Source organism: Diadema setosum, chromosome 5, assembly GCF_964275005.1.
Source record: "Diadema setosum chromosome 5, eeDiaSeto1, whole genome shotgun sequence".
In the NCBI taxonomy this organism is placed as follows: Eukaryota; Metazoa; Echinodermata; class Echinoidea; order Diadematoida; family Diadematidae; genus Diadema; species Diadema setosum.
This window is the reverse complement of record NC_092689.1, coordinates 38320296-38345833: the sequence shown is the minus strand read 5'-3', so window position 1 is coordinate 38345833 and position 25538 is coordinate 38320296. Positions and strand designations below refer to the sequence as shown.

The 25538-nt window shown below is 38.8% G+C and overlaps 1 protein-coding gene across 1 annotated transcript; it reads left to right on the top strand.

Annotated features, from left to right (window-relative positions):
- The first annotated feature begins 488 nt into the window (after window positions 1-488).
- On the top strand, window positions 489-24697 carry LOC140229357 (long-chain-fatty-acid--CoA ligase 5-like). The gene is made up of 19 exons (XM_072309646.1): window positions 489-642; window positions 7050-7173; window positions 7968-8035; window positions 8630-8731; window positions 9305-9404; window positions 10204-10412; window positions 11290-11341; window positions 12473-12546; window positions 13749-13826; window positions 15092-15226; window positions 16298-16383; window positions 17116-17170; window positions 18280-18375; window positions 18953-19114; window positions 19823-19939; window positions 20973-21116; window positions 22311-22412; window positions 23066-23137; window positions 23729-24697. The coding sequence occupies exons 1-19, from the start codon at window positions 571-573 to the stop codon at window positions 23861-23863; spliced, it is 1983 nt and encodes a 660-aa protein (XP_072165747.1). The 5' UTR covers window positions 489-570; the 3' UTR covers window positions 23864-24697.
- Window positions 24698-25538: the final 841 nt, after the last annotated feature.

Below are 25538 nucleotides of genomic sequence, written 5' to 3'. Positions count from 1 at the left end.
GTATACATTTCTCTCAAACTGCAGGTTACACGAAGGCAGAAATTAGACATTTTAAAGTGCACTACAGGTCCCAAGCAGTACTATAAAGAAGCAAGTGAACAAGCCAACATTAAAACTGGGCGGGGGAGGATCATCAGTCTACGCACAGTTCACAGAAAGAGAAGTAAAAATATCCAACCAAAGCGGTGTTTATTCAAAGAAGTTAACCATGTGTGACTCTTTTTTATCTGCTGCTGATATCGGCATCACTCCGTAATAGAACTCGGAGCCAAATAAATACGTGGGTACCCTCACACACCTTATTCTCTATGTGAACCTCGACGGGAATCCAAGCTAATTTTGTATACGGGTCACATGCACTGACAAAGAATTGGCGTCGCCTGTTCAAATCGGTCACATCGTCCCATCAACTCGAGTTTCGTTCCGCTCCTCTCGCATTCGTGCTACAGGTGCAGCTCACTACACACCATTGATCCGTGCCACAGGGTCAGAAGGAATTCTTAGTATCCAGCGGCTTCCATTACTCTTACCTGCGTTGCTTCGGAGTCCCACTGCCGCGGTGTGGTCACGATGAGTGAGCGGGGAGTCAACCCTTGCATCAACAGGAGCGTCCCGCTCGATCACCAGTCCATCGTACTGGACGTAAGTCGGTATTTTCTTACATTTCGCTTGCCTTTTTTTTTTTTTCGTGTTCTCTCTAACCTGCCTGATGTTCCGCACATAATCTTGATCGATTCTTATCTTTTTATCCCTCTCAACGTATAATAGCTTATGTAAATGACACTTAAACACATAGGCCTATACGATACCACCGATAGCAAAGGTTATACCACCGATCACCCGTTATCAAAACACTCTGAATTCGGACGTAACAATTTTGCATATTTACGAGAATTTGAAATTGAAAACCTATTTGTTATTCATCCTTCATAGCTTCTATCAACATCACCTCTGTGTGTTAACTTATTTCATTCACGAAGTTCTGGCAGTCTTTTGCAAGGAAACGAAATCGATCGAGTGAATAATAAGCTGCCTATATCTATCTCTGCCAACTTTGACACGTGTAATTATGCTCCACACACTAGAATACGGACATGACAAAAATACACACAAACCTACAAATATGCACTTGTACCCTATTTAGAATACCATAAACGGAATTCGTCAACCATTTACGCGTCTTTGACTTCTATTTCTTTCCTTTTCTTCTTGTTTTGAGAAACCACGCGCATACACATGGTCTCGCTATAACATCACTAACCACACACTGGTGCGCACACACACAAGGACACAAACGTCATAACAGAATATTATACTATATTATCATACTCATGAGACTTCGCTCATCATTTTCCTCCATATAGTAACAGGATAGGGTCTATAGTGTTCATAACAGATTTTATAACATGATTGTATATGAATGTTGATACAAAGGCCCATCTCCCTGTTGACCAAGCAATCAAGATTACTCATCAACGGGTTTAACGAAGTTATCACTTTTCTCTAGGTGCTATCGACATGACATGCACCGTGCAGACTGTCCCATCGAAAGTGACATGCATGGGTCACCTAAAGCTAGATGTCCGGACCAATAATAAGTTACTTCCGCTTTAACTCCATTTAAGCCTCTCATAGTCATTTCCTAAACTTTCTCCGAATTCTGAGATCTGATTACCCATTTACCCACTTGGTCCCTCGCTATCTGCTTAGTCATAATTCTTCACCAGTCTACTTAATTATATAGAAGTTAATCACAAGGGTATGGTATGAGATCACAAGTCCATCTATTACAAGGAAGAAATTCTCGTTGACATCTCTTCTGATGACGTCTTGATTGTAAAAATATCTATAATTTTGATCATACACCCTGGAGATAGAAATTACATTGTGTATTGCGTTATTCAATGATATATCAAGTGCCCAGGATTGAATAAGGAGCGCGGGGGGGGGGGGGGTTGTGAATGAATTGGTTCGAACCTTTAGGGAGAGGGATATTATCACCTAATCCTGTCCACATCGATACCCATGAAAGACAGAGAAAGTGAAGTTATGCGGTACCTGGTCTGGAAACAACAAAATCCTCCCCCAGAAAAAAAAAAAAAAACACCAAAAAAAAAAAACAAAAACAACCACCACCAAAGCGTATTGGTCCTAACATCTGCATAGGATAACGGCGGTGTGTTTTTATCTTTAGTTCTCTATCTTGATTTTCTCTTCCGCTGTATATCTTTTCTTACTTTTTCCCCTCTTATAGCATGTTGCATGTTATATCTATGAATGCATGTGCTTGTTTGTGGTGTGTGTGTGTGTGTGTGTGTGTACGTGTGTGTGTGCGTGTGTGTGTGCGTGTGTGTATGTATGTGTGTGGAATAGTTAGCTCTCTTGTGCATGTACATCGATACAGAAATCTATCAAAGCTGTCATACTCCAGGGTGAAGCCAGGAATGTGGTGAGGAAACGAATACCATAGGAATGAAAAATATTTCAGTTTACTAAAAGATCTACAGATGCAATGCTATATTGTGATGAATATCTAGTCTGTTGGCTCGCACAACAAACAAACAAAGAAACAAACAGACCAACAAAAGTGTAGTCATAATACAATTTCTTATTTGATTGCTGTGCAAGTGTATGTGCATTCAAAGTCATGCGTTAACAGTTACATTTTCTTGTTCCAAAGGTTCGTTATTCCGAAAATGAAAACGAAATAAGGTTCGTAATTCCGATGGTTTGTGAGTATGTACCTTCCTCCTTTAATTGTATATATTTTTTTTTTCCTAGGGGGGGGGGGGATTAACGAGCCTTATTTCATTTTCGGATCAACGAACCTTCGGATTAACGAACCTTCGGAATAGCGAATATCCACCTCGGTTAACAAACGGTAAAAGCAAACTCAGAGCGCAGAAAACAGCCATGTGTATACAGGAGATTATCCAAATCAGCAAAAATGCTAAAGGTTGTGATTTGGAGCATGTCATGTGGGTCTTATTTCCAAGTGTCAGGAGGTTTGGAATGAAAACTTACAATTTACTTCCCGCAGACCTCCTGAGCACTGCGTGACTCACTCTCTAGCATTAAAACGAATACCAAAACGTAGGAGTGGGACATTCTTGACAGCAGGAGTAACTTTTGTTGTTGTAACATACGTCAAAATACACATAAATTTGAATAAAATGCATGCTACAGGAGATGACCTACCTACTGTGAGGGCCCTGCGGCACAGTGGATAATCTAGTTTGACTTTAAATTGCAGGTCACGAGTTCGAATCCCGTCAAGTGCCCTATACGTATACGTCCTCGATGGAAAAGATGATTGCTTTTATACCCTCCATAACTATGCCACTTTCAACCCGGGTGTATTTGCATGGGTTCTGGCAACGCTACAGGGGTAATAATCATGTCAGGGGCCTCCTCGGTAGCGCACTGTCAACTGAAGAGGCTACCCTAGATAGAGGAGGCCATAAAGGGTTTGAAATCGTTATTACCTGCTTTTAAAATAAATTGGAATCATGAATGGAATAAATCTGCTCTATTAAACCATCAACTTATTTACCCGAATCACGGCGGCATAGCATCAAAGAACAGTCCAGTATGCTAAACTTGTAGTTTAGATCTTATATTCAGATTTCTTCCATGACAAACATAAGGCTATAATAAGCCTCAACTGACAAAGCAAAATGAATGCATGCAAGCTGGATATAACGAAGTATTGCAATCCACTGCGTAGGAAAGGGTGAATGGTACTTATTTCCATCCCCCCCCCCCCCTCTCTCTCTCTCTCCCTTCCATCTCCGTGAATGACTTCAGTATACCCTTCTGGAGAGAAGCAATGTCACTCAACCTACAAAATATCTGTCTGCCATTATGAGCCTAGAAAATTGATAAAGCCATTCGAGGTCTCAAATTTCATATCAATGTCGTTCTTTTTTTTTTCCATGGGTAGTTTGGGTCAAGGTGACTTGTAGAATTCAACTAAAGTATGCTCTGTCTATTCTCGCTTTATCAATGTGAATCGGTCATATAATACCATATTAAGAATATTCGCTATCAGTCCATTGAGAGGCAGATAAATACATTGTGTTTCTCTTGCATTTCTGAATCATACAAGGTGTATGAAACTAAAAAAAAAAAAATGCTACATGCATTTCTGGCTAGAATTATTCATTTTGTGCAGAAGAAATCACGAACGTCTCCAGAGCTGCCTTACAATCATCATGTATCTTTAGGACTGGAACACACGACATTGTGAATGTGACGACGACACGTTCGTACAAGTTGTGGAAGTATTCTGTCATGTGCACAAACCATCGTGATTATGACTGTCGTGTTTGTTGATCGCTCTGCTTCCAAATCTACTCATTTTCCATTCCTTAGCACATCTTGTCCTCAAGTTATCGATGTCCAGTCACTCTTTACCGTTTTGTAATTGTTTCCCTTGTTTTGTTACATATTTCCTATACTGGCTGAGTCCCGAGCAAGACACTTATGGTGAGAGTAACGTTAATCATGGCGCTCCTTGTTTGATACAAACCCGTTCAGTTATATCGAAAGTCGTTGCAGCCATTCTTGTACATTCCAAGAAGTGTTGGGACTTTTGTTGGCGAGATCCGTCAAACGTTTCATACGTCCTTCTCACGTTTATCGCAAATCAAATGTTTGGACTTCCTTAATCCCATCATCTCATCCAAACAGATAAGAAGATTGATTTAGTGGACAGTAGGCCTATAACGCATTAATGAGTTGTAAATGATACGATTGGGAATGCGAATAACAGTCCCAGCTGTATACCGTCCCTGATAATCATTAGGGTGGCATCACACTGTCCCGAAATTGACAGATGTCCTTGCGAATATGAAATTTTCATCAATCATTCGCTCAGAATTGGCCCCGAACTTGGTTAAAAGCCAATCAACAGCCGAAGTAAATACGATGCCTACCGAAGCACACCTAGAAGGTTACACGAAGATGTGAATCTTCATCATGGAATAAACTTTCACGAGATTTTTTTTTTCTTGTTCTTTTGCTGGCCAAAGATTTTTGCCGCAGCTCACGAAGCTGCTACCGTAGCCTGAGAAACTCTTTAGTTTGCCTTACGAATGACCGGGAGCTCATACGATGAGAGCCGAATTTAGAAAATGCCTTGTTCGTGTGTTCATCGAGTTGATAGGAAATACGTAAAAAGAGCAAGAAATACCAAACGGTTAAGAGTGACCGGACAGCATTACTTGAGGGCAAGATGTGCTAAGGAATGGAAAATGAGAAGGATTAAAAGTAGATTTGTCACAGAACAATCAACAAACACGGCAAATGTAATCACGATTGTTTGCAAGCGTGGCGACACACAAGTTGACACAAGGTGACATTACGAATACGGGAGCAAGTACAGGAGCAAGCAAGTACCTAGGAGGTCGCACCTGCAACACACACTAAAGGCTATACACGAAGATGTGAATCTTTGTTTATTACAAAGTTTACCCAAAGGACGCACGAGGAAGCACAGTGGCTGCAGGAAAAGCTGACACCGCTAACGAAGTTGCTGCTGTAGAACCTCTATAATCGGTTTTCATATGGTAGCTTTATGTTGCAGCGATGCTCAGCCGAGGATATGAATATGCGTAAGGATCAGGATTAGAGTTTACTCAGTTTAGGGTTAGGGTTAGGGTTTGAGTTAGGGTAATGTTGATCTCGATATCCTAGGGTAATAAACTAAGTAAACTCTAACCCTAATCCTGAAGAATATATTCATATCCTCGGCTGAGCATCGCTCCAACATATGCTACTCTTTCATACGATGCAAGATGCCCTCACGAATGACCCGAATCTTAGGAGCCGAATTAAGAATATAAAAAGATACTTTGTTATGTGTTCATCTTTACTAAATATCAGCACAGTGCGACTGCTGCATTTCCACGTCAATACTCGCATAGTGTCTATTGCCATAAGTGATATGCATGGGCTATTCTGCCACGGGTACATTATGTATAAGGAAATAATGTGTGTTATCATTATCATTATTAAAAAAAAAAGGAACTGATGACGACAATGCAATGTACACGGTAGGGGACTTCATGAACTTGTTCTATTCACGTACTCTGCTGTCTAAACATGTTTAACCACCCACACACATGTATTGATATCTCACAGCCGCTGTTGCGTTTCTAGTCCCATCAGACAGACGGTCACATCGGCACACACACACACACACACACACACACACACACGCACACACTCACACACACATTGAACAGGCACACAGACACACCTACAGACGCACACATCACTTCCTTGATTTACAGTATAACACTTCTCCACAAAGACATAGAAAAGATTACCCTTGTGGACGCGTTTAGTGTGTTTGTCTGTTGAAAATAGAGGCTTGTAAAGCAGGCATCTTTATCCGTTCATTCACTTTGACCACCTTGAAAGCGCGGCTCTCCTGTACTAAGTACCCGCAACCTTTACGGTTGAAACCCCACTTCATGCATGTTGAAGTTTGCTTTGATCGATGGAGTCAAACAAACAAAATGTCCACCGTTCAATGTAAAGCAAAGAGAAAGGAGGAAATCATATGCTTTTCAAATTTGTTATCAGGATGCAATGATGTTGGACACAATTATTACAAGTTCATTATAATATAATATAGCCCACGCTGAATTTTGAAAAAACAAAAACTCTTAAACAATAGATTTTCTTCTTTGACACGCTTGAAATCATTGACAATTGTGGTAAGTTAACAATGATGACTTGTATAAAATAGGGGGAGGATCGTAGTCGCTAAATCATCAACCAAATTGTGATTTGATTTTTTTCTGTCTATACCAATAACAAAATTGTCAAGCGATTACGTCATCATCGTATACAATTTGTAACTTATTAGCCTTCAACACTATACTATTTCGTGAGAATTTGATTCTGTGATTTTTTTTTTTACTTTTTCTTATTTTCAGTCTATTTGATTACCGCCGCTGGGTGCGTACGAATGCGTATGGTTGTGTGTTTCAAGATTTAAGTTGTGAGACAATATACATTTTATCCTTTTCTTGACGCAGGGTGACGAGCGCATACACGTATCGCCATTATGCGACTACGCGAACAAGGAATATTACATCACACAACTCTACGATGACGTCACAACACTTTACGAGGGGTTTTTACGTGGAGAGAGAGTTTCAAGTAAGTGGAAAGAAAGATTATAGAATCCCAAAGATCTTACTTTTATAGCACTCAAAAAGAATATACAAACTTTCATCGGAGGGTATATACGTGTTTCAAATTGCAAAAGATCACTGTTTGTTTAATGATACAGTATGATAATGAATATTCAGTTTTCGACACTCATGTGCAGTTGGCATAATTCTCTCTTACTCATTATCAAGAGACGCTTTAAACATTCAATTAAACTAAGGGGATGGGCCCCTTGTCTTGCTCTGGTCTGGCAACGTGACCATCTAATGTTAACCAGCATTCCTTGTATAATTTTCATTTTTGTCTTACAGTCCTTATATAGTTGAATTAACGGGACATGATGTGAGAATGGATGATCACAAACTTGATTGCAAAATTATGTCATTTTATGTTGCCGTTGTAAATAATGGCATCAAATTCTTAGAACGAATATTGAATATTTTGTATTTGCATGTCCAACGTATTTCACTTCAGTCGTGTTTAGCACTACACACCATGATTATCAGCAATTGCAGGAAATTTTCTAATTCGAGTGTGTTCGCGAAGAGCTTTAACTATTTGTAGGCTCTGTGTTCTCACTTTCATTTCATTATTTCCATGTTTCGTTCAGTTTCTGATAACCATATATACGTGTCTGCTATGACGGATACTAAACAGCCGTTGTTGGCTGTGCGTCACGCTCATTCTACACGAATGTATACATTTTCTCTCGATAGAGTAATGAAAAACATATTACATCAGAAAATTCAACCGCCAATACGACATTTCGTTTTACACACCAGATGATGGACCCTGTCTTGGATGGCGTACGAGTCCTACATCAGAATACACATGGATGTCCTACAGTGAGGTGAAAAAAAAATCGTCATTGACGTAACTATGATCCCTTTATGCTCTTAAAAATGGTCACACGTATCCACTGATCAATGAGCAATGATTATGAATACAGCAGTGATTGCTACATTATGACAGTGACATTGATTCAAATAGTTTTATTTGGAGAGAAAAAGACGGACGATGAAGGTGATGATAATGATGATAATTAAAAAAAAATGATGATAATGGTTATAACAACAGGTTGTTTTAGGAATGATAAGCAGAACTTGTTTTGTTATTTCCTCCATTTCATCCTATACGTCGAATCGATCGTATTTGATTGCAAATTTGCTAGAAAAATAGGTCATTCAAAATGTCACACCGTGCCAGAGAAATTGCCTGTTTTTACCCGAATTCAATGATTCAATGACAGTATTCTGTTTGGCACCGTAATCTAAATTGTGCCGGCAAGAGTCACCGTGTCCAGGAGAACCGGAATTCGCTCTTGAATTTTTTTAATGTTGAGAGATGGCTGATTTTATATTGCGGCAAATAATGTTGGCGTACAATCCGTCTATAGACATTAATGCATTGTGGTTGATGTTGATGTGTTCGATTTTCCTTCCAGGTTCGGAAACAAGCTGAGTACTTCGGTTCGGGCTTACTGTCAAGAGGCTTCGCAGCTTCCAACGACACCAGAATCGGGGTTTTCAGTCAGAACAGACCAGAGGTTTGTCTCCTCCGCCAGGTTTTTTATATGTTCACGTCAATTCGAGAGGCATTTCGGGAGTAATTTGTTGACTGTTTTTAGGAGAACACATTTCTTTGGCACAACGCAACACCCAAGATGTATGATGCAACCTTGAACAAATTAAAAGTGGTTCAAAATCGAACACTCCTGTATCGATGCGAGAAAGTCTATAAGAGTTCTTAGATCAGCCTATAGAAAGTGAGAGAACTGAGAACAGATAAACAAATAGTGATGAAATGATATCAGAAATAGAGAGATATCAGAAGTAGAGAGAGTAGATTATCGAATAGAAGAGGATGGAACTCATCTCACAGAACATTCTTGTCTTTTTCATGATTATGATCATCGTAAATGCCCTTACACCATGATCAATGCAAGGAGATTGAGAATATTTGGGATTTGGGTATTTGCATTCCCGCCATCATCTATCGAAATGTGTCAGTGTCTTTCGGAGACTTTATTTGGACCTAGATTAATGATTTCCTGCAACTGCAAGGTACCATCGATAACCTAAATTTTCTCTCTTCTAACGCGTGCATTTCTATAATCCAGTGGATAATCACAGACCTGGGATGCATGACGTACTCCATGGTTACAGTTCCACTGTATAGTACCTTGGGACGCGAGGGTTACGAGTACATTGTCAACCTGAGTAAGTTCCACTGGGTATTCCTCTGATTGGGATTAACCTTTATTCTCTTTTTTTATTTATCTAAAATGTTGTGTCTGCATGAGGACAATTTTCCCCCAAAAATTATTTTATTTCGATTTTATTCGTTGCTATACATTCCACTTGAATGTTGAGATATACAAATCAATATACGAAACAGAATATCTCTTGTCAATGAAGGAGTAGGACCTACACTTGAATCATTGTAGTTGAATTGAAAAATACTAATTTGTACACACACACACACAAACGCATGCAGTTATATATATATATATATATATATATATATATATATATATATATAGTATATAAATTAAAAAAAACATAGACAGACAGATAGATAGGTAGATAGATATTCTAGACGTTAACAGGATAGAAATGTCGTCTATTCCCTTGCAAATTGTTTTTATTTTATAAATTAAAAAATCAGTGTATATACATACATACAATACATGTATCTCATATCTATCTGTATTTATCTGGGTTTTTTTTTTTATCTACAGTTGTTGTTTTTTTATGGATCTATCTAAACAAGGAAAATTTATCGATCTGAACATTTATTGTATTAGCTACCTCAAAATCATGGACGAATATTTATGTGATGTTGAGTTCCTCTGGGAATTCTAAAGTTCAGAACTCTGTTAGGCGAAGACATGTTTTGGGTTAAAAAAAAGTGCGCAATGTTACACCTCTTTCGGAGGCCTCCCTCCACCCCCCCCCCTCTCTCTCTCTCTCGCTGATGTTTATGATATCATATTCCATTTAATTTTCTCTCCTGCAGCGGACATCGCCCTCATGGTCGTAGATTCAATGGACAAAGTCTCCAGTTTGTTGGAGCAGAGCCAAAACATGCCTACCCTGAAAAAAATCGTTGTCATGAATACTCCAATCGCAGACGAGGTCAAGGGTCAGGCAAAGGCTGCCGATGTAGAAGTGATCGCCTTTGAAGATCTACTCAAAGAGGGTAAAGAGAACCTAAGGGATCCATCGGTGAGAAAATAATTGCTCTTTTCTTGACATTTTTTTTTTCTCCCGCCGCCCATGTGCCTCCAGTGATATACTTTGAATAGATTTCACGCATATACGCACAACCCAAAATATTTCCAGGATTGATGCATTTTTATGCTCGGGCACGAATGTATTCACTGTGTGCATTAGTTCTCACACCTGTAAATATGTAATGGCATGTCCCTGACGGCTTCACAAAATCGTACTCAAGATACTAAAATAGATGGAGAAAAAAAATTATTAAAAATCAGAAATGCAGCTTGGCAAAAAACTGTAAAGCTTCAGATATTGAGTATGAATTCCGCCACATTTACTGCATTTTGGTTGGAAGATGAAAGCTTTTCTCATGGAATTTGAAGGGACTATATTTGATTGGGTGCATGTACAGAAAATAGGCGATTTTCTTTCTTTTTTCTTTTTTTTTTTGAGTGAAAAGAACTCGTAGTCTGGCTTTGCGTACCCTCGGGCAGAGTTTAAACACACGTCTCTATGGGGAAATATTTACCCGTGTGAGCCGTGTAAGTCCCATCAAAACACCTTAAACAATGTCAGCTATAACTGTAAAGAATTCATAGAGGGCTTGCAAGGAAACATAGCGCTTTATGTTTTATTTAATCGTGACGCCGATAAATCATTACGACATAGTGTTATATTAGGCTGGAAATCCATGCAATCTAGGGAGTGCCAAACATGATACGCAATGCATGACTTAAAATTTGCATAAAGATCCGGATATGCGTATATCACCCTCGCATTGATATGACTCGAGCGATTCTCAGGTTATTCTGTTGATAATGGAAGTAAAACAATCATGGCTCTGACGTTCTTGCTAACTTCACCTAATTTCAACGCCATTCAGCCCTGTAAACCTGACGACCTGGCTGTCATTCGATTCACAAGTGGAACAACAGGTAGGTGGTTAATTTTATGGACAATAAAAATCAAAACAGTCAATTACAATACTCTCTAGGTTCAGCTCCAATATTGATAATTTTCATTCCTATATCTATTTCCACATTCACCATACTACTTCATTTATCTACTTTGAATGACGACGGAAATGATTTTTTTAATACAACATTTTGCAATAAATTTTTATTGTTGTACGTTTTGAGTTATACAAAATGTATCAATCAGCAACAATAATAACGAAGTAATTCTTCTTGTCCTGAACTGTAATGTATGTTACACATTCAAAAACTATATTGTTTTGTTCGTAAGATCAGAAATTTTTTTTATGGGGGGTGAGATAAAATATTGTGCCTTAAGTAGAATTGTTGGCCTATTTTACTAAGAAGATGAGCGACCTTCGTCGCAGTATTGCCGACGTATATCACTTAGCAATAACAAGCTTATCGAACATCTTTCAAACTGCATAAAATAACCCCTCCCTCCTCCCCCCCCCCCCCAAACACACACACATATCATATTTTGCTGCACCAGTGTCTATGAAGATATTCGTATAGCGGAAACAAGTGACGTTATTTAGCATTGCTGCTGGGCCGTTTCGCTGCTCACCCTTACACTTTAACGTATCAACAAGTTCAACCTCCCCTGCTCAGATTTCACCGAACATTCGTGCATGCAAACGAAGGCGCAATGTCTAGCGTAGAATCAATCCAACTCTCTCCCATTAATGTAGATACTTCAACGGCGGCGATGAAATTCTATTTTCGTAAGAATGCAATATGTTGACCAATATAGTGCAGGTGCGCTATGCGCGCTTTTTGTTATCGGTCATAAACAACGTCCAAATTTGACTCGACATCTCACATAGGAAAAAGCTGTGAAGTTTTTGTAGATTTCCTCCGCGATTTAAACGTATTGCGAAAAAAAAATCAACTGTCTTATGCTCTGAAAAGGCGTTTCTACTGTAGTATGAAACGGTAATGTATTGGTTACATGATTACAAGGGGTAAAATTTGAGGTATCGGAAGAACTCGTTCGTATAATCCTAACAGATTGATTTCCAATGCTGTGGTTGTTGTTGTTGTTGTACTATATAGTTTATTTAACATTTTGTATCTATTTTACCCTTATAGGTGTCCCAAAAGGTGCCATGACTCTACAGAAGACACTCGTAGCCAATATATCTGGCATTTATCCTCACATCAAAGTGAGTACCGGTATACGTATGATTTGATGATAACGGTTGATTAGCTTTGCTTCATACACAGCATGATGTCCCTCGTTCTCAAAGACGCAGATTAAATCTACGTCTTCCATATCGTTTCTGATAATGTGTTTGTGTTTGCATATGCAGACTTTTGCAAGTGCGTGTGTGCCCTCTGATGATTTTATTTTTTATTCGCAGTATTGCCACCTTACATACCAAAGGATACAAACGTTAGCCTTTTGGTATTGGTTTTGTTTGCTTTTTTCACTTTCTGTTCCTGCATCTTCAAACAATCGGTATACATTTTGTGCTATTAGACCGCAAATCGTGGGTGCTTACAGTCAATATGAAGACGATGCTCATTTTTGTCTAGTGTCAATATGGTTGATCCTGAGGTATATTAAAGACACGTATCCAATGGTATACTTACAGTTTTCTCTCTGACAGGTGATTTAACATAATGTAATACCGTATGTCCCAAAAAATTACAATGGTACCCTCCACAATGATAGCTTTAAGAATAGTGAATCAATCCAAATACAATTTCAGGGTATGAAACTATAACTCATTGCCAACATCTTACAGAAAACCCCATTCGATTTGCTTCAATGGTCAAAGAGAAATGAGGAATTTGTAGAGGATGTCAGGAATCTCTTCCCTCCAAGTCCTGTCTATTGTATTCACACACAAGGTCACCGAAGTGCTAAACTTCGAAGAATCAGACTCATGACATGCTTTACAATAATCCACATTTCTCTGTGACCGCTTAACCAAATCGGATGGGGTTTTCTGCAAAATAGAGCTATGATGTTATTTTTCAGACCCTGAAGTAGCATTTAGACAGTTTAATCATATTGGGTGTTATCAATGCGAAAATCTGATTGTATTTTTTTTTTTTTGGGGGGGGGGGGACATACTGTATATCAAGAGTTTGATGCAAAACGAGTTAACTCCGTTGCTGTTAATTTGGAAAGTTTGCGATTAAAGCTGCTCAAAATCGAAGAAAGTAATGAGAATACATTAAGGGATATTCATAATCATAACTTAAGAATATTCCTCGTTTTGTAACAAGTGGGTTATCAGTGGAAATGTGTTATTTTGCTAGATCTGGTGATGGACTTACTCCAAATTGTTTCGAAATGGCTCTTAATCCGTTTTGCGATGAAACTCTTCGTGATTTCATATCCCTTTTCGTCATGCAGTCCGTCTTCGAATGCGCACCGGGATCGACTTCCATCTCGTACCTGCCTCTGGCCCACGCCTACGAACACACTCTCGACGTAAGATTCCATTCCTTTGTGTCGTTCGTTTTGTTTCCTGCATAATCTAGCATTAATGTCCGCTTTTTGCACTGCACCGGTTTTGCACAATACCAGTGCTTCCTGTGTATACAGTGAAAGAGATAGTGGTTTTATCTCTCAATGATGGCCTCTTACAGTGTTAGCACTGATTTTCCAGAGAATTGGAGTGGAACCCATGAGTCTCCTTGGTTCCACTCGCACGTTGCAAATTTACAATTCACTTTGCTAAGTATAAAGAGAATTACATTTACTGTTAGTGACGGGCTGACAATTGACAACTACTTAATAGATGAATTATCTTGTTGGTCTATTCAAAGGGTATTAGTATCCCTATAACTCCGCAATCCATTGGGCTGTAGATATTTAGCCAGATAGGAGGTATTAAATACTTGTCACATATCACCTCAGTCAATAAAACGAACAAACTCCCAACCCCCCAAATCAGCTTTAATGAGAATTGGGAAAATGATTAAAGACTACAACCTTTGTTTAAGGAATAGAAAAAAAAACACCAACACGCTCAACGCTGAATTCTAACAGTGGCGAGAAAAGAAGGGCAAGGGTCTTATTCGCTAAGTCAGTGCTAAGAAGACCTCGTTAGATGGTTGTTGGACTTGGCTTGTAAAGATAACGTGGTGTGATCTTGGGGTTCCATTCTTTGATTGGAGATTAGAAAAGTTTCGTCAATATCAGTGAAGCACTACCCAGAGCTGGATTAGCCATTCCGGCTACGCATCAGTTTACCCTGATAGTACTAACAACCTATATCGCACGATGGACATATGCAGCTTAAACCAACAGATCTACTGAGACTTAACTTGGTGGAAATGTTTGGGCACTTAATCATATGTTTACGCAGTGGTAGTATAAAGCAGAGACTGAAACGTTTTGTTTTCATCATGAGATGTGGAAAAACAACACAGGAATGCGAGAATACGTTAGTACCTACCCTCTGTAAGTTCACCGTGGCTGTGATTAAGCTGTATAAACATAAACAAAGGAGAGAAAAGGAGGCTTCGAAAATTTATTTAAACCATCTCCTTCATCTGTAGCTATTTCTCCTCATAGTGTGAGTCGATATAATTAGTTGGTTGGTTTGTTGTTGCTTTTTTGTTTGTACTGTGGCTGACTTTTCTCTAATGATGTGAGATATGGAATGTCACTATAGTTAAACTGTTGCCGTGGTAACTCAACAGGTGTTGATGTATGAGTAACAATGTGATCTGTCTGATACTTGTTTGCAGGCTATGCTATTCCAGCACGGATGCAAAGTGGGATTCTTCCGCGGGGACGTGAAAACGCTCGTAAATGACATGCAGGTCCTCAAACCGGATATCTTTCCCGGTGTGCCCCGCCTAGCCAACAAGCTCTACGACAAGGTATAACAATATTTGCATATAGTTATTGCTTGTCAATTTCAGGGCCACAAGAGAACGGAAATCTTTTGTGTTCGTTCATTTAGTGACATTACGTGTCAAATACAACATAGAAAATGGCCGTGCACGATTTATATTACGCTGTACCAACATCGATGAAAACTTACCAAAATATCGCAAGATAAAGTCTTATGTATGTTTTTATTTGTTTGTTTATGTTTGCTTGTCCATTTCTCATTCCTGGAAGAATTTTTCGTCATTTACGTATTTTCTTTTTTTAATTTCTAATTTATTTTTATCGAAAAAGGAAACTCACTTTAAATGCAAGCTCATTTTAATATCGAATTCAGCAGTAGGAAATTGCTGTTAAATTGATGTACACTGCCAGAACCGAATATCAGAGCTGGTCAAGCAGATATCCACAGAAAAACAAACAAACAAACAAACAAAAACCAACGAGAATATATATATAAAAAAAGATACAACAACAATGAACTGGCAATGCTGACATATCTGTGCAGTCATTGGCAGTTTCTGGCTTTTCACATCAATAACTGATAATGAGTGTCAAGTTATGACGGCATTGGAAACAAAAATAATACCGTGTAGCATGCGTTGCCACTGACTACAGATGGCGCACATCACTTCACTGCACGAGATAAAGTTGCACATGTTGTAACAAATGTGAGAAGAAGACAGATATGCAAGAATGTTTCTGATAATTTATTCTGGGGCACGTATCATAAAACTTGTCATCAGTGACAAGTTGTCATAAATGTGACAAGCTACTGAAATCCTTGCATCTGATTGGCTGAAAGCAAATTTGTCATAGAAATGTGGCAGTTGTCACTGATAACAAGTTTTATGAAACGGGCCCCTATTATTTTTGACATGATTTCGACGACGAAGATGTTAACTAATTGAAATATCTTCTTTGTATGTTTCTTCACTATTTTAGTCCTCGATGCTGTGTTTGGGGTTTGCTCTGAAAGGAAATGACAAGCTTTATTTGCAAATTTGCTCTTCATTACTCTAAAAACACCCACAATTTCAACCACATTCATTTTAACTCAGATCATGAATGGCATCAATTCGGCGTCTTTCATCAAGCGAAATCTCTTCAACTTGGCCTACTATATGAAACGTCGCGAGACCGACAGGTGAGATGTATTTGAAGTCTTTACATGCAGAATGTACATCCGTTTCTTCTCACTGCCAACCCCTTAAAGTGTGTGATACTAAGTAGATAGAACATGTCACGAAACGCGTGCAATTGTTGGTTAATGACTCATTGCCGATAGACTGAATTAGTAGTACAGGCATTGTCACAGTGGCCACAGAAGCAATGTTAGTAGAGATGGTGATTTTTGTGGTATAGTGGTAGTCGTTATGGCGATGGCAAGGATTGATTTGTCGTTAAATACAGGTAAGATTTAAACCTCCCTCTTATTAGCATAACGTATTGATATCGATGTCAAATATGTTGTAGAGACATGATTATCAATTCTTTCATTACCTGAATATATTTTCATTATCATTATTGAAGGTCGCTTGCTGATGTACGTTGTGTCGATTATTGCGATCATGATCGCTTTGATCGCGTGTAGGCCTACAGTTCATGATGGTCACCTTACTCCAATGTCGACTGATTTAAGATGCATCAAGAACGTATTCTTGAAGGTTTAAGACGGGGATGTTTTCCTGTACAATTCCGGATTGCGTTTAAATTACGACTATTCAACAAGAACCATGCATTTTGAGCGCAAATGTTTATCATCCATTGCCCATTCATTTCATTCTCGTTGGTCAAACACGCTGGTCAATTCCTGGTGTTGATTTTTGGTCAGCTCAAAATTTACTGCAATTGTTGCTTTCTCTTATCCGTTTTCCAGTGGCATCGTGAGGAGAGATTCGTGGTTCGATAGCCTCGTGTTCTCCAAAGTCCAGGTAGGAATTCCCTCTAAAAAAAAAAGAGCAAAAAACAAAACAAAACAAAACAAAACAAAACAAAACAACAAACTTATAAAAGTTCCTGCAAAGCGCAGTAACAATTCTAGCAATGAGACCAAAAGGTAACAATGAGTACAGTTATGATCACTGCTCTCGGCACTCTTCCTGTTTTACTTCTGAAGGAGGACGAGGGTGGAGGGGGAGGGAGGCATAGGGTCAGAATAAGTTGCCGGTGTCACATTGATTTGCCTCCAACGAGGCAAAGGTGGTCTTCCTGAAGAAAACACACTCAAGTTTGGACCAAAAAAAAAGTTAAATTTCACCGCAATATGTAGTCTTTTAACCAACTCTTGCTTGTTGCTGTTGGTGTCTGATGAATTTTAGACCATTTTCGATTTTTATTTTAGAAAAACAGAAACAAACAAATGGTTTCGAAAATCAAGTTACAATACATTGAACTAGAATCCAAATGTGAAATGGTAATTATTAATCAGTGCAGAGTGGCAGCTTAATAGTTTATATCGCTATGGGTGATTATCATATTTGAAACTAAGACCATGATATATGAAAGCATTTACTCAGTATTATCGTACTGTAATTTGATTTTAGATGTTGTCGAATAGCGAAGGAAACTGGAAATTGTAATGATGTGTCATTTGCCTTGTATGATATATGCGTCTAATTAAGAGAAGTTATTGAAATTTAATGTCTTTAATACCAGTACTTGACACAGTTGACCTGAAACAATTTTACAAGCATCATCAAATGAAAGAACGAAACTCATTTTTATATTTCTTCTGTTGAGAAATACAAGTTGGAAAAATACACCATGTATGTTCAAGTAATACTACTAAATTACCTCAGAGAGACGAAACTATGAATAATTGTAATCATAAACGAAAAAGCATCTGAAATTATTGTGCATGAAAGACACTGTAGAAAGCACTTCCTCCTATATCTGTTCCGTATACAATATACAATGCTACAAGATGCTGTTGCAGATGTCTTGTTTCTGACTGTTAGATAAATCGACCTTATTTCCACCATGTTTACCTGGTTATTGAATAATCATTTACTGGCGTGTATTTCTCTGAATCCTATCGAAGGCTTTACTGGGTGGAAACGTCAGTTGGATGATCACCGGAAGTGCACCCATCTCATCGGAAGTTCTTGAGTTCTTCAGGGTCGTTTTTGGATGCAAGGTGCGCGAATTAAATTATAGGGAGTTCCTAGAGAAAGGGAACACGTCTGCTAGGAGTGTGTTCCAACTTGAGGCATTGTACTACTCAGGTCATTAAGTTAAATTTCAGTTGAATAAGTAGACTAAACCTTAACAATTTCCTCCTAAGTCAGCAAGAAAAGTAATAGATGGATTGTGAGAAGGTGTGAATAAATACCGAATCTGAATGATCGAAACACATTGTCACCATTACATTAGATCATGAATGTCTCTCTGAACTAGAGTTCTGGGAAATCGAGGTATGGACACACCACAAAGTATTAATTAATAGTTTGTTAAAAATCTTCACATAGTTTTCTTGTCTTAGCCTTTGACTTTCGTAACCAATTATATTTTTTAATTATAGCAGCTCTTTATTCAACATAATTATTAAGAATATGATAATGGTTTAGGAATTGCATTCAGTTGATATCTGTAACAAGATTGAAAACGGTTGTTCCTGTCATTTGTATTATCATGCTGAGCTGTGGTCACTCCTACCGCCCAGAAAGTCTCCTGCGGAGGGTTATACGTACAATTAATCATTTCAAACTGCCTAGATATCAGAGGCCTACGGTCAGACCGAGTGCGCAGCAGCGTGTACCTGTACGTCACCGGGGGAGACGGAGAGCGGACACGTTGGAACCCCGCTCCCTTGCAACATGGTGAAGCTAGTGGACATTCCTGAAATGGGATACTTTGCCCAAGACGACAAAGGAGAGGTCAGTGACCAATATAGATAAAAAAAAAGAAAACAACAACATCCAAAGCATTGACTGTACTTAGTCTCATTTACCATCCCTCAAAATTGTCTTTAAATTTTAGAGGGGAAAAAAGAAAAAAAAATGATCATGGAGAGTTAAAACTTACAGGTAAACGTAATTCCTGAAATGGTGACATAAAAAAAAAAGTATTCACTTATTGATAATATGTATGACATTCATTTGTACCTGAATGTTTATATGTCAATAGACTTCGTAAAAAAAGCGAAAGATCATGAAACTACTGCTTAAATTAAGATTTTTTTTTTTACATGATTATCATATACTTCACGCTCCTATCATCAACCCTCTCTCTTCAAAAATGAGGGCCACCTAATGGACATAACATACTGTCCTATCATGACTCGAAAAGAAATCCTTCACAAAGTTTGTTTTTGTCTTATTCTTTTTCTGACCCTGCTTTATCACATACAAATCTCAATGTTCCCCCCCCCCAAAAAAAAAAAGAAAAAAGGGGAGGAAAAGAAAAAGAAAGGGAATGCAAAATGTAATCCTCATTGCATTAGCAACGAATGGGAAAAAGTAAAAAAGGACTGAAGCCTTTGTTTTAGAAATAGAAAAAAAAAGAACACTAAATACACATTAAACCCTTAATTCTAACAGCTTCTTATCACTTTATGTTTTTGTCTGATTGAATGTGAAATACAGGTGTGTATGAAGGGTCCAAATATTTTCTCGGGATACTACAAAAACAAGGAGAAGACTGACGAGGCCTTGGACGCTGATGGCTGGCTGCACTCGGGCGACGTTGGACAGTGGCTTCCGGTAAGTCTTAGGTAGGGCGAGGAAACTTGTTCATTGTTGCAAAATGCCGAGTAGAGTCGACTTATGTCAATGGGGTGACGAGAAGGGTCGAGGGGTCTTGAGAAGTGTCGAGGGGTGTCGACAAGGGTTGAGGGGTGACGAGAAGGGCCGAGAGGTGACGAAAAGGGTAGAGGGGTGACGAGAGACGTCGAGGGGAGACGAGAAGGATCGAGGGGTGACGAAAAGGGTAGAGGGGTAACGAGAAAAGTCGAGGTGTTTCGATAAGTGCCAACGGGTGACGACAAGGGTCAAGGAGTATTGAGAAGGTTCGAGGAGTGTTGAGAAATGTCGAGGGGTGACGAAAAGGGTCGAGTGGTGACGAGAAGGTTCGAGGTGTGTTAAAAAGTGTCGACGGGTGACGACAAGGGTCGAGGAGTATTGAGAAGGTTTGAGGAGTGACTAGAAAAGTCGAGGGGTGACGAGAAGATTCGAGGTGTGACGACAAGGGATGAGGGGTAACGAAAAGGTTCGAGATGTGTCGAAAAGTGTCGACGGGTGACGACAAGGGTCAAGGAGTTTTGAGAAGGGTTTAGGGGTGACGAGAAGGGTCGAGATGTGTCGAAAAGAGTCGACGGGTGCCAACGAGGGTCGAGGAGCACTGAGAAGGGTCGAGGGGTGTTGAGAAATGTCGAAGGGTGACGAGAAAGGTTGAGGGGTGATGAAAACTGTCGAGAGGTGTTGAGAAGGGTCGAGGGGTGACGAAAAAAATGTCGGGGTGAAAAAGGGTTGAGGGGTGTTGAGATTTGTCGAACGGTGTTGAGAAGTATCCAAAAGTGTAGATAAAAGTCGAGTATTGCTTAGAGTGAAACGTGTGTTTTTCTTACCTTTTGCTCGCTTTTGCTTTGTTAATAGTGTTCTGGTCCTTGCTTGGAATAAATAAGAAAAGTGTAATTTTGTGTCTGAAATCGTAGTGAACATGCAAGCTAGTCTAATCAAACTGTGATTATAGTGCCAAATTATGTACCATTTGCTTGATTCTTGTTGTTGCTACCAGAACGGAACTCTTAAAATCATTGACCGCAAGAAGCACATCTACAAGCTGTCACAGGGCGAATACGTCGCACCGGAAAAAATCGAAAACATCATCATCCGGAGCAATCTTATCGCCCAGGCGTTTGTCTACGGTGAAAGTTTGCAGGTGAGTTGATGGTAACTTGTGCAGCGAGGACGATGACGAAGAAGACTAATGATCTACAAGAGCCCGAACACACACAATAAAGGAAAAAGCTAGAGATACCTAGGACGACGCGTTTAAAGTATGATATATCAAAAATTATGCCAAATGTAAAAGCAATGTTAGACGTTTAATTTTTCGATATTTCTATTCAATTCATAATTTCATTTCCAATATCAGTTTTGTTTTAGATACAATTTAAAAATGTATTATAACATATATGAATAAACATACATATATGAAACTATTGGCTCAAAATAGCTGTATTATTGAGAAAAGAGGCCCACGTATATGACCAAAATGTAGAGATGTGGCCACTCAATAAATTGAACTTGCAATAGAAAAAGTAAAGTAATGGAAGCACGCACACAGACACACACACACACATACACACAGGGGCACACAGACGCTTGGGGATACAAAGACTTAGATAGGACAAACGAGAGACAACGGGAAGGGAAAATTCATCATTTTCACTTTGTCATAGCCGTGTTTCCCAGCAACATGTCTTAAATCTCTGTTGAAAATACATCAGTGTGTAGCATCTTGAACTGTTATTCCAAAGCACAAATGCCTGACATATCTAAGGGAACTTTGTCGTATTTGCTGTAATCTTGCTTAATGTATTTCTCGGCCGGTAACTTACATTCTTATTTTAAGATGTGATTTCATCAGTGAGTACATGTGCATATTGCACTAGAATACATTCTTAGTCGTATTGATTGATGAATTGATTTGCGTCGAGAATGCTAACCTTTACATTCAGGTCTGATTGTCGATTTTTCCAAAGAAGCCATGGATGGTAAATCAACAGTTTATATGTGACTTATCAATAGTTTAATTGACTCCCAATCATCTCCAAAATAATTGTATCGCATGGAGTAACAGTGAAGGCATTTTCCAGGACACTGATTGTATGTGTGAATTTTCTCAATTATCAGATCATTCTCGAAATACAAATGACTTGATCTTGTCTTCCTTGGGAGCATATTTGAACGACACCCCTTGTCAAGAGAAAAGTATTGTCATTCAGTTCAGATGCATAGGAATGATAAAGTGACACTGATGCTGAAAAAAAAAACACACTATTTATCACCAAAATTTTGTTGTCAAACGCTTGATGTCACCCTTCTTTCGTTCCACTTTAAACCTGTATAGTCATATAATGTGGCAGTCATTGTGCCGGACGAGGACGAGCTGAAGAAATTCGCCTCTAATAATGACTTGTCTGGAACCATGGAAGAGCTCTGCAAAAATGAGGTTTGTATTTCGAGCTCTGACTTTCCCGGGAATGTTTTCTTTTTCTTCTCAAAACGGTTTATTTCATGCGAAAGAAAACGTTCTAAAGAGACATTGCAAGCAAAGTGTTTACTTTTTTTTTTACTAACTCATTTACTAATTTTCCCCCGATGTTAAAAATCAAGTTGAATCAATTTTCTTTGTGTATTACTTTTGTTTACCGTCATTACACGTTGCATATTAGAAAAACAGCCATAGGTATTGATTAAAATTTCGAACCAACAATATCAGTAATTTTCAATCCCCAATGAGATTGTAAATCAATGTTTTATTGGACGTGGATATAGAGTACCGAAGTGATGAAGTCACAGTATTTTATTACAGCATGGGTTGGAACCAGGTGCGAGCATGGTTTGCAAAAAATAGTGTTCACAGATATTCGGGCTAGGTGAGGTTATTTAGAACCAGTTTCCATGGCGATAAATGGCTGTGATATCACACTTTGGTACTCTATGGATTGCAGCTCGGAGCAATTGAGCAATATGATGGAGTAAAAAAGCCTTAATCTCATCAATCTCATCAGTTTAGATTACTGTCTAGGCTGCATCTTGCTTGTCAAATTCTTTCGGAGGCATGTATAGTATTGTCTTTGCTCAATATTTGTCTTTCCATAGACTGTGCGGAAGACCATCGGGACTGAGGTGGACAAGATGTGTCGGGATGGGAAACTCTGTGGCTTTGAAATGGTAAATTATTGCATCTTATCAAAGTTTGTTCAAAATGTCAGTTTTGTTTGTTTTGGCTTTTGTTCAATTCATACATCATCGATGATAACGGAAACATGACGTTAAATGGACGCAATCAATAATGAACAAAAACGAGATGGGTAAAATCAGATTCATTAATTTTTTTTAAATCTTTTCCTTGAGGTGAATCCTCATGAATGCAGACGCTTGAAGTATAATTATACCTAGGAGATTCGGTGTTCATTATTGAATAATGTTTGCTTTTAGTTTACATCTCCAGTTACTGTAGAATAGGTGTCTAAATAAACAGTATTTCTACAAAACGGTTCATCTTTATAAATATGAGCATGATTATTGTTTCATCGCGTAATAGTTGTTGATGAGATTTGTATCATGGTAATCATGGATTAAAAAAAAGCAAATGACGTATACCGCTGTTGAAAGAATATAATGTGGAAAAGTCAGATGAATGGTAGACACTCAACTGAGAGTTCTTTAGTGAATCAGTGAAGAAACGTACAGACAAATAAAAAGATGAACAGGGTGTTTGTTACGTAATACACCAATCCATCCGTCATGCCTTGCCCTCAGGTGCGAGAGTTCGTCCTGCATCCGGAGCAGTTCACTATCGAAAACAACCTCCTGACGCCCACCTTCAAGAACAAGCGCGTCGCCATCAAGGAGATGTTCCAGGCGGACATCGACGCCATGTACGCCAAGTCGTAGAAGACGAACAGCGAACTGACTTATACCCCCGGGCGATCGCTGGCTGTGGGCGCCTATATACAACGTGTCCTTCATTGCTCTCTGCTCAACAGAGTTCAGGCAGGATCTCACACCCATGAATAGAATGGACCTTCCCTTGCCCCATCATTTTGTCATACTACGGACACTATAATAGATCAGTATACTATTGGCCAGCTGTATTTGATAAGATTTAATTCTTCTTCAGAAGGCATTGGATTTGTAGACCGTACGCACATTCCCCTTGAATTTAGGGGAATTGTATACATTATACTTAAGTGTTTCGGCGTATTTTCAAACGACATGTGTATTCTTGTGGTCTGGTGAACTCTAGTCTTCATTTGAAAACCTCCAAACCTCCACCTTTCTCATATTTTGTAGATTCTTTTATATCTTTCCGCTTCTGAGAACATAACTCAAAGGGAACTACTGGAAGGTGTGAAATTGGAGATGGGCTCCATTTTGTTACCCTGATCTGATAAAGTACCAAAGTTTGATGTCATAGTCTTTCATCGCCATGGAAACTGGTTCTAAACAACCTCACCCGGCCTGAATATCTGTAAACACTATTGTTGCCAACCATGCTCGCACCTGGTTTCAACCCATGCAATCTATAAACACAAAACACTCTGACATCATCACTTCGGTACTCTATTGTAATGGCCTGTTATCAAACATGATTGTAGATTTCTTTACGGTGACCCGATGTCTCCTCGCTACCTAATACGATTCAGTCTTGATATCTTGGCCTCCACATACGATGGCTGAACTCTGTAGAACGAGGATCCAGCACCGCTACTGTTGTGTCTGTGTCTTCCAATTTTGCATCGGAAAGGAGAAAAAAATGTCTTTCAGTCTAAATGTGTGATGACTAACCGTGTGCCTAACGCTTGTTTTCTGTTATCGTTTTTAAAATGCATCATAGTACATTATAGTGACCTTAAAACCCTGGTATTGCTTTGGAAGTCGTTCTGAAATAACGACCATCGCAAAGCCTTCCTTTCGTATCACGACAGTCTCAGGGATGTTCTAATGTACTATACCTAAACAAAGATTAGTTGTTGTTTTTTAATAAATACATGTATTGCGTAAAAGTCAGATTGTGCAGCTATTTTTAAACAGTATGCTGACTGACTCGAGACGTGTTGTCCCACATCCTAATTTGCATATGTAGCAAAGTCATAACATTCTTACCAATTCTGCTTTGCCGATTAATGTCGATACAACACTGAAATTTATCCTACAGGGATAATCAATTCTGTGAATTTTAAGTCAGTCTCATCTTGACTTGTCTACAAAATTATTGTTCCAATACATTTTATGAGCTTTAAGCAGTTTTATAGCAGCGTAAATAAGTACATGTACAGCCGTCATACTCATAATGATGATAAATAAGTTGAGTAGAGTTCTTCGACTTGAGTTCCGAAATGCTGTGATTATTCGTATTCTAACAGTGTATATGTTACGCCTGAAGACATGTTTTATTGACATCAGTAACTTATTGTTGTCGTCACAATGTTCGCAATAGTGAACTTTGAGTAACCGTGAATATAGAAAGTTTGTCTCCATTCAAAAGGAAAATAATAATGATGATGACCACAAGGAGAGTAGCACAGCTTACATCACACAAATGGGACAAATCAACTCGTACACACAC

Coding starts and splice junctions, on each gene's coding strand:
- LOC140229357 (XM_072309646.1), top strand. CDS start 571: ATGAGTGAGCGGGGAGTCAACCCTTGCATCAACAGGAGCGTCCCGCTC. Junction 16,384..17,115: donor AAACGTCGCGAGACCGACAG/GTGAGATGTATT, acceptor TCCGTTTTCCAG/TGGCATCGTGAGGAGAGATT. Junction 22,413..23,065: donor AAGAGCTCTGCAAAAATGAG/GTTTGTATTTCG, acceptor GTCTTTCCATAG/ACTGTGCGGAAGACCATCGG.